The following is a 10,082-nucleotide window of genomic DNA, read 5'->3' on the forward strand; positions in this document are numbered from 1 at the left end:
GGTCACAAAAAAACAGGATACATCTGTGGTCAACGTGTATAAGCACCCGCCATCAAAGTAGGGGACTTCAACTGCCAGCATACAGACCAATGCTCTGCTCCTGTACCATGCACTACAGCACCCTAGCTTCCACTCTTCCCAACCGAACACCCATACCAACCCGGACCTGGCCTTCGCGTTGCGCGCAACGCTGACCCCACACCGGAGAGAAACATCCTTGATAGGTTCCCCAGATCACACCACCGACTGTCCATCATCCAGGCTCCATCCCTGGTGCAGCCAGTACCAGGCAAGCCCGTAAGGAGAAGGAACTTCAGGAAGGCCGACTGACATTCATACACAGCTGAGACAGAAAGAAGATCAGCCTGTCTGCCGGACCCAGATTCGATGTGACGCTGCGTATGCTGGCTACTGGGAAGTCCTCCTAGGGGGAGCGAAGAAATCCATCCCACGAGGCTACAATGAGAGCTATATCCCGGGCTGGGATGAAGAATGCAGCCAGCTCCTGCGAGACCACCAGCAGGCTAGCTCAAGGGAAGATGTGGATGCGACTGCAACGGCACTTCTCCAAAAGCTGGATGCAACTCGTGAGGCCAGATGGAGTGAAGTTGTTGAGTCAATCGACTTCACCGACTCCAGTCGCAAGGCATGGCTGACCATCAACCAGGTGACTGGCAGAAAAGCATCACCTCCCAAATGCCCGGTGACAGCAGATACCATTGCGTCCCTGCTTCTCAAGAATGGCCATTTCCCTGGAGCAGACAAGAATTTCACCCTCCTGACATCGCGCGAGGTTTCCAGCCTCTCCAGGGCGGCCAGTGCCGATGCCAACCTATCAGGAGACTTCACCACAGCGGAGCTCAGTGCTTTCATTAGCAAACTAAAGCAGGGCAAGGCCCCAGGCCGTGATGACATCCACCTGGAATTCGTGATCCACCAGAGTGCAACAATATCTGCTTGGCTCTAGGCCTAATTTTCGTCCTGCTTCTGGAGATCGAAGCTCCCAAAGACCTGGCATCGCCTTCACACAGACCTCAAGTCCCGCCACCCCTACAGCAAGGCGGCATAACAGATGCTCCACTCCATCCCGGAGGACTTGTCGACCACTGCATGGCTGGTGGCATCCTGGAAGCAGGAGTGGGAGTCGGCTGAGCCATCACGTATGCACGTATGCATTCAGGACCCGGTGTTGAAGCAGAAAATCCCCAACGCGGCCAATGGACTCTGCTGAGCCACCTGCGAACCGGAGTCGGCCGCTTTAAGTCCTCTTTGAAGAAATGTTGCTTGGCAGCATGTGAATGTGGCGAGCCAGAGGAGACTGCTGAACACATAACCACCACCTGTCCTCTGTACAAACCACCGTCAGAGATCGGCCTCTTCCAAGTGGGACCAGAGATGAGGGCGTGGCTGCAAGACACTGAGTTGGACATCTGAGGATGATACACGAGAAGAAGAAGAGCCCCAGCACCCCCAGCATCCAGGGTGCCCGCAGCAGAGAAGCCGCCCAGCAGGAGCAAAAGGCCAACAGCCGCCCCTCACACCCCAACCCACACCCACAACAACATGCAGACATTTCCTTCTCGAACACAAGTTGGTGTTTATAAAGTTGTAAGTAGTTAACAAGGGTCGGTGGTTTTTTGTCATTTCCTCCATGCATCCTGATCGGTCCGTGACACGCCACACTCCTCCATGTTGTTTACATTTGCTCGCACCTGCAAATAACGTAAAGCACGGTGACTCAAAACTACTTTACCTATTTCAAATATAGTAAAGCACTTCTGCCGGTGATTTGCGACACAGTGATAGAAACAGTATAAAGCCCAACCGATATGGGTCATTATTTTACTATTTTGATTTTAACATCAGGATTGGCAGTTATGCAGCCCGTATGACCTGATTTTTAAAAAAGTATAATAATAACAAAATCATTGATTATTTATCCTGTACTTGTCTGTTTTACACTACTTTTGAGTTATTCACAAAAATAAGCGCAGAAGTCCTACTAGGCATTATAAACCCATCCATGTTTATTTACACTCGTGTTTGGACACGGACAAGGCTCTCCAAGCAGGAAGCCATGTTGCGTTCATTAGAACCCTGGAACACTCATTCGTATCGGAAGGGATGCGTTCACTGGACCTCGGAAAAAGAAAACTAAATAAAAATGTTATTAAATAAGATCTTTTTCATTATATATTTTTGAAAAGGTTCTAGGTGTATTTATTTTAATTGATTCATTTGGAAATAAGTTACATTTTCTCATACATAGAAAAATAAAATAAAATATAAGTACATCTTTGGTGTCAGGGTTTGCCCGGGTCCTACCGGCATCGGCCACTAGATGCCGCCAGTACTGCCTTTTCAGGGTTGCTCTGCTTCACCTATTTCTGTTCCTGATTACCCTGCCTCATTAGGTGAAATGTTTCACCTGTGTCTCGTTTGGTCGTCCCTATTTAGACCCTGTCGTTTGTGTCCTCAGGCGCTCAGTCTTGAGTTTGTCTAACCTCATGACAACGCTCTTGTGCCAAGCTCCCGAGACTTCTTATTTGTTTTTGCCCAGTTTTTGTACTTGTTTTGAGTAAACCTCTATTTTTGCCACCTCGCCTCTGCCTTGTTCTCTGCACCTGGGTTCACTCAGCACACCTCCTAACAGCAAGACTGAGCCACAACATGGACCCAGCAGAGAGCCAGCCTCCAGAGGTGGAGAGCCTGCGGGTGGCCTTGACGAACCAGGGGGTTGCGATTGGCCGTCATGAGCATGATGCAGTCGCTCGCCCAGGCCGTCCAGCAGAGCCAGGCACAGGCTCCACCTATGGCCCCTGCGCCAGCGCTGCCTCCCATGGACCCGCGTCCTCCAGATCACCGCGAACCACGACTGCCGGCGCCAGAGAGGTACGACGGTAACCCAGGGGGTTGTCGTGGTTTTCTGACACAATGCTCCCTGGCTTTCGAGCTCCAGCCGTCACAGTTCCCCACCCAGCGCTCACAGGTGGCATACGTGGTCACGCTACTCACCGGCAAAGCACTCTCCTGGGCCACAGCCATCTGGAATCGGCAAACCCCTGCCTGCTCCAGCTACCAGGCTTTTGCCGGGGAGATGCGCCGAGTGTTCGACCACTCAGTCAGTGGGAGGGAGGCGTCGACACAGCTACTCCGGCTCCGCCAGGGGGGACAGAGCGTAGCGGACTACGCCATCGCATTCCGCACCCTCGCCGTGGCGTCCGGATGGAACAGCGAGGCACTCATCGCGGCTTCCAGGAGGGTCTCAATGAGGGTGTCAAGGACGAGCTGGCATCCCGGGAGGCGCAGGAGGACCTGGACACACTCATCGATACAGCGATTCGGGTGGACAACCGCCTCCGGGAGAGACAAGGGGAACGCTTTTTCCCCGCTTCACCAAGACCAGCGCGCAGAGCGGCTCTGGGGACGAGGCCTCCCGAGCATCCCCTGGCTATCCCGAGCCCGCCTCCATCATCAAGGGAGGAGCCGATGCAAGTAGGCAGCACACGGCTCTCTCGGTCCGAACGTGACCGGCGGATGAGAGAGCGCTGCTGCTTGTACTGTGGGATCCCGGGGCATTTCCGTTCTTCCTGCCCTGAGCTCTCGGGAAAAGCCAACTTTGTCCAGGGTAGGGAGAACTGCGACGAGGCCAACCTTCTCTCCCGAGCTCGAGGCGACCGGGGTCCGGCTGGCTGCCTCCCTCGCCTGGGGAGATCAACATCACTCCCTCCAAGCTATGGTGGATTCCGGCGCTGCAGGTAGCTTCCTGGATGTAGGGCTAGCAAAGGCCCTAAAGCGCCCTCTGGCACCTCTAGAGCATCCTCTCACGGTGACAGCCCTGGATGGAAGACCACTGGGGTCCGGTAGCGTGCGCGATCTCACCGCCCCCCTTTGGCTGTCACTGGAGGGAAAACATTCAGAGGTAATCCAGCTCCACCTCATCCACTCTCCTGAGTTTCCACTGGTCCTGGGCTACCCATGGCTAGCCCGTCACAACCCACATCTGGACTGGGCCTCCGGGCGTCTCACCGAATGGGGCCCTGCCTGCCACACCACCTGTCTTCGTTCTAGTCCGTCTTCTCACCCTCTCGAGTCTCCAGTCCGTGTCCAAGCTCGGGCCCCTGCCCACTCCGGAGTTCCTGTCCGTGTCCTGGCTCCAGTCCGTATTCAAGGTCCCATCCATTTTCACAAGTGCCCCACGAGTATGCCGATCTGAGGGCGGTCTCCAGCAAGAGACGGGCCACCACGCTTCCTCCCCATTGGTCCTATGACTGCGCCATCGACCTTCTGCCTGGCACCTGCCCTCCTCGAGGACGTCTCTTCTCTCTCTCTGCCCCTGAGACTACAGCCATGGAGGAGTACATCCGGGGGGCGCTCACCTCAGGTTTCATCCGCCCTTCTACCTCCCCAGCGGGCGCAAGGTTTTTCTTCGTGGGTAAGAAGGATGGCGGCCTGCGTCCCTGCATTGATTACCGTGGTCTGAACAAGATCACGGTCAAGAATCGCTACCCCCTTCCTCTCATGTCCACATCTTTCGAGCAACTGCAAGGCGCCACCATCTTCACCAAACTCGATCTTCGAAACGCATACAATCTCGTCCGTGTCCGCGAGGGGGATGAGTGGAAGACCGCCTTCAACACACCTACCGGCCATTATGAATACCTGGTCATGCCTTTTGGATTGGCCAATGCTCCCGCTGTCTTCCAGGCCTTTGTAAACAACGTCCTCCGTGAGTTTCTCAACCACTCCGTGTTCGTCTACATCGATGACATCCTCATCTTCTCCAGGACCCTTCCCGAACACATACAGCATGTGAGACAGGTCCTTCACCGCCTGCTCGCCAATGGCCTCTATGTGAAACTGGAAAAGAGTGAGTTCCACGCCACCACCGTTCAGTTCCTGGGGTTCGTCATCACCGAGGCTCACGTCCAGATGGATCCTGCCAAGACCGAGGCCGTCCGGGACTGGCCACCACCCACCTCGGTCAAACAGGTGCAGCGCTTCCTCGGGTTTGCCAATTTTTACAGGCGCTTCATTCGGGGTTTTAGCACTGTGGCGGCTCCCCTCACCGCCCTCACTAGGACATCCACAGCCCGCTTCACCTGGACTGCGGAGGCTGAGGGGGCGTTCAGGGCTCTCAAGACGCGGTTCACCGCTGCCCCTGTCCTGGCCACACCACAGCCTACCCTACCCTTCGTGGTGGAGGTGGATGCTTCCGATGTGGGAGTGGGGGCCGTTTTGTCCCAAAGGTCTCACGACAAGAAGCTCCATCCATGTGCTTTCTTCTCCCGTCGCCTCACCCCAGCGGAACGGAACTATGACATAGGGAACCGGGAGCTACTGGCAGTCAAATTGGCGTTGGAGGAGTGGCGGCACTGGCTGGAGGGGGCCCAACACCCATTTGTCGTCTGGAACGACCACAAGAACCTGACATACATTCAGGAGGCCAAACGCCTCAACTCCCGCCAAGCCCGATGGGCCTTGTTCTTCAATCGGTTCAACTTCATCCTGTCATATCGTCCCGGGTCCAAGAACCTCAAGCCCGACGCTCTCTCCAGACAGTTCGACCCTCCTGAGCTGGTTGAACTTCCCGAGCCCATTCTCCAGAGCTCCTGCATCTTGGCTCCGGTCCGCTGGGGAATCGAGACGCAGGCCCAAAGGAGGGAGGCAGATCCCGGCAACGGGCCCCCGGGTCACCTGTTTGTCCCGAAGGCTGTCCGATCACAAGTCCTGCAATGGGGGCATTCAATCCGCCTCACTGGCCACCCGGGGATCTCCAGGACCCTCGAGTTCCTCCGCAGGCGTTTCTGGTGGCCTACCATGGAGCAGGACGTCCGGTCCTTCGTCGCTGCCTGCACCATCTGCACCCAGAACAAGAACCCCCGGTCACGTCCCATGGGGCTGCTGCATCCCCTTCCCATCCCCAGTCGGCCCTGGTCACACCTCTCAGTGGACTTCATCACCGGCCTCCCACTGTCTCGGGGCCACACCGTCATCTTCGTCGTTGTGGACCGGTTCTCCAAGGCTTGCCGCTTTATTCCTCTGCCCAAGCTCCCCTCAGCTCTGGAGACTGCTGAGCTTATGGTGCAGCACGTTTTCAGGGTGTTCGGCCTGCCCCTGGACGTGGTGTCAGACCGCGGTCCGCAGTTTGCATCCCGGTTCTGGAAAGCGTTCCACCAGCTCCTCGGCGCCTCCGTCAGCCTGTCCTCCGGTTTCCACCCTCAATCCAATGGCCAGACGGAGCGGGTCAACCAGGACCTGGAGACAACACTGAGGTGCCTCGTGTCCTCCAACCCTGCCTCCTGGAGCGACCATCTAGTGTGGGCGGAATACGCTCACACAACACTCTGCGCTGCTCTTCCACTGGCATGTCCCCGTTTGAGTGCCAGTTCGGGTACGTACCTCCTCTGTTTCAGGAGCAGGAGGCGGAGGTGGGAGTGCCGTCAGCCAAGCGGTTCGTCCAGCGGTGCCGACGGACCTGGCAGAGGGCTCGTCAGGCCCTGCTGAGGACATCCCGGCAGCAGCAGATCCAGGCCAACCGACGGCGCAGACCAGCGCCTATGCTCCGTCCGGGCCAGAGGGTCTGGCTGTCCACCAGGGACCTTCCATTACGGGTGGAGTCACGCAAGCTCGCGCCACGGTATGTTGGGCCCTTCAAGATCGTGTGGCGGGTCAATCCTGCCGCATACCGTCTTCTGCTCCCCAGGTCCATGAGGATAAACCCTACCTTCCACGTGTCGCGGCTCCGACCGGTGGTCACCAGCACCTTGGCGCCCACCACCAGGCCTCCTCCGGCGCCTCGCATCATCGACGGTCGGCCCGCCTACACGGTCCGCCGGGTCCGCGGGGCCCTGCAATACCTGGTGGACTGGGAGGGTTACGGGCCGGAGAAGCGCTCCTGGGTTCCGGCCCGGGATATCCTGGACCCCTCTCTGATCCAGGACTTCCGCCGTCGCCGCCCGACACTCCCTGGAGGAACGTCGGGAGCCGTTCCTAGACGGGGGGGTCCTGTCAGGGTTCGCCCGGGTCCTACCGGCATTGGCCACTAGATGCCGCCAGTACTGCCTTTTCAAGGTTGCTCTGCTTCACCTATTTCTGTTCCTGATTACCCTGCCTCATTAGGTGATATGTTTCACCTTTGTCTCGTTTGGTCGTCCCTATTTAGACCCTGTCGTTTGTGTCCTCAGGCGCTCAGTCTTGAGTTTGTCTAACCTCATGACAACGCTCTTGTCCCAAGCTCCCGAGACTTCCTATTTGTTTTTGCCCAGTTTTTGAACTTGTTTTGAGTAAACCTCTATTTTTGCCACCTCGCCTCTGCCTTGTTCTCTGCACCTGGGTTCACTCAGCATACCTCCTAACATTTGGACTTTTTAGTTATATGTGCAACTTGTGTGAGACATACATAATTCATGAAACACACTCTTTGTATCTTTACAGCAACACATTGTTGCTGTCAGAAATGGCTTCCTGTTACAGGCATTAATGTTTCCAATGAATGTGTAGGAATTTTCCTTCATTTTGTCTTGTATTTTTTTATATAATTATTTTGTTCTTAGCATCACTCTCTCACAGGTTTTTGACAGGGGCAGCGCCAACAGGTTATGTTGCAGTCCTTATTTTCTTGCATTGGTTTAACTTTAAAAAAGCCTAACCAGGTTAGTTAACCCTGACCAGGGTTGGGGTCATCTGTCTACTGTGTGTTGTACTAAGTGTTTGTAGCATATGACACTACCAAGCCTTGTGTATTCATGTATTTACTACAAATTCTGAGCCCCACCACTAAATAATAAAGCCCCACCCAGCTCCAGCAAGAAAACATCTCTGGCACCACCCTGGAAGACGACGTGCACTCTGATACAATGCAAATCTGAGTCAGGATGAACTTTAAAGAATTTTGGTCAAAAATGAAAAAACACAATAGACACAGGTATTTAATTTATTTCTACTTTATTGCTGTGACAGAGATTTAAATCATGCTTTCATGTATATTAGATATATTCATCATGATTTTGTCACATGGTTCAGAATTATTTTATCGCCTTTTCACAAACAGCGTACTTCTCCTGCACGCAGCGATCATCGTTGAAGCGGAACGGCTCTGAAAAGGAAAGTAACATCAAACTGGACATGCTGTTGTATTAAGAAACCACTATGAAACATTCTTCACACAAGGTTTAATTTGACTGAATTATTGTGAGGTCATAACAATTGAACACAACAGAACCTTGGATTTGACTCCACAGGTGTGAATGAGCGTGAAAGTTGGAATTTGGTCAAGTTATATGGAACCATCTGCACAGTTATGAGTGAGGTTCACTTTTTAATCTCACTGTCACATACCTTTCCAGTTCATCTCCAAACAATGCTCTTCTCCATTGGTGTTGTCAGGTTGGCCTTTCACAAAGAAACTTTCAGAAAAATATTTCTTGTTGAACCACTCAAAGCCGCCGTCCTTCTGAAAAGAGGGAAACAACTCAAATTAATGATGCTCTCATACTGCATTTCAATGTTTGAAATGCCAAGCTCAACATTTCCCAGTTTATTCACACAGCTGGAACCAAGCCACCTGCACTTTGATCATGAATGTCCAGCTCAACACTAGAGGGCAACAGCGTCACCGTCCCAGAGTTTAAGCGGCACAGACGATCATATGTTCATCATCTTCTCCTCTCACTCTTAATGTTCATATCAAAGCGGTGCCATTTATTCTTTTTGACCAATCCATCACATTAGACTGGTTCCTCAATTTAATCGCTATGAATTTATATTAATATTTTAATATCATAAGAGCTCACTTTTCACAGTCCACACTCAGTCCGTTCCTTCTTTTCCTTCTCCAGCACAGTAACAATCTGCCTGGATGCTCCACATGTAAACAGTGCATAATGTTGTAGAAGAGTGAAACCACTCACTTTCATTGCTGCCCCCACCCAGAACCGTTCATCGTTGCCGAAGGACTTCTTGACCAAACAGAACGCAGTCTTGAGTTGTGGGTTGAAGTTCAATGATGCAAGGGCACCACCATTTTTCTCACACGCTGCCTAGGAAGCAACAGAAATGGAAAAAGGTTCATATTAGTTTCCCTTAATCCAGACCACGTCAAGTCATTTAAAGGCCACTTCCAGCCACTTTCACTTCCTGCTTTTCCCCACAATCTCTTTTAAAACCTAAAATGGGGGTGTGGTTCACACTTGGCAACCAGTGCTGGACGATGCCGATGACATAACGTTGTCGGTGGAGGATGTTTCCATATAGAACGCTGACTCAGCGGCCGTTTAAATGAGAGCTTGAAACATAGAAATTAGTTATTATTCAAAAACATATGGAGTTGACTTCAACTGATGTGTGGAGGCAGGACGTGCCATGGAAATACATTTAATATCTCAAATATACAAGATCTAACTGGAGGTTGCCTCTGAATTGTACTTTGTGGCTCAACACATGATACCAGTTTGTATTTGTGTTGCATTACCTTTGCTTTTTCAAAACTGAGTTTCTCTTTGATGACCATCACGCAGCGCTTGCCCTTCATATCAAACCAGTCATCGCTGGATCCACACTTTTTAAAAGATATTTCTGAGCAAACTGAAACAACATCCACATCACGAATTAGAACCTCAACTGTTTGAATTCCAGTACTTTGATAAGTATTATGGACTTTGATTGAGTGAAAACCACAGTCCTGCCTGGGCTGTGACTGAATGGAACTTACCAGGGAGTTGTTGTGCTGCTGCATCCTGGATGTAAAACGCTGTAAGCAGCAGAAGGATGGAAGCCCCAACACAACGCATGGTTCAGTCGTCTCAACTGCTCTCACTGCACTGGAAAATACTAATAGAAAGTGGGAAAATCATACTGGTCAACTCCATCACAAAGCACAGTCCAATTCCATACCAGAAACTGTCAAAGTAGAACTTTTCACCTGAGGCCTTGTGTTATTTGAATATGAGGAAACAAAAACACGATAGATGCAAGTTTAAAAAGTTCTTGCCAAGCATCATTGCACCTGCTTGTAGCTCAACGACACCTTATTTAACTCTCCTGGACACCTTGTCTAGATTTATTTTATCTTTGAAAGCTGC

At 52.3% G+C, this 10,082-nt stretch overlaps 1 protein-coding gene across 1 annotated transcript; it reads right to left on the minus strand.

Annotated features, from left to right (window-relative positions):
* Positions 1–1,050: 1,050 nt before the first annotated feature.
* LOC307246392 (C-type isolectin Sp-CL4-like) lies at positions 1,051–9,791 on the minus strand (the record flags this gene model as incomplete). The annotated part of the gene is made up of 7 exons (XM_080022312.1): positions 1,051–1,125; positions 1,341–1,430; positions 8,040–8,098; positions 8,341–8,455; positions 8,913–9,041; positions 9,473–9,585; positions 9,713–9,791. The coding sequence occupies 7 exons, from the start codon at positions 9,789–9,791 to the stop codon at positions 1,051–1,053; spliced, it is 660 nt and encodes a 219-aa protein (XP_079878438.1).
* Between the last annotated feature and the right edge of the window lie 291 nt (positions 9,792–10,082).

This window comes from Zeus faber (genome assembly GCF_960531495.2).
Source record: "Zeus faber genome assembly, chromosome: 21".
Lineage (NCBI taxonomy): Eukaryota > Metazoa > Chordata > Actinopteri > Zeiformes > Zeidae > Zeus > Zeus faber.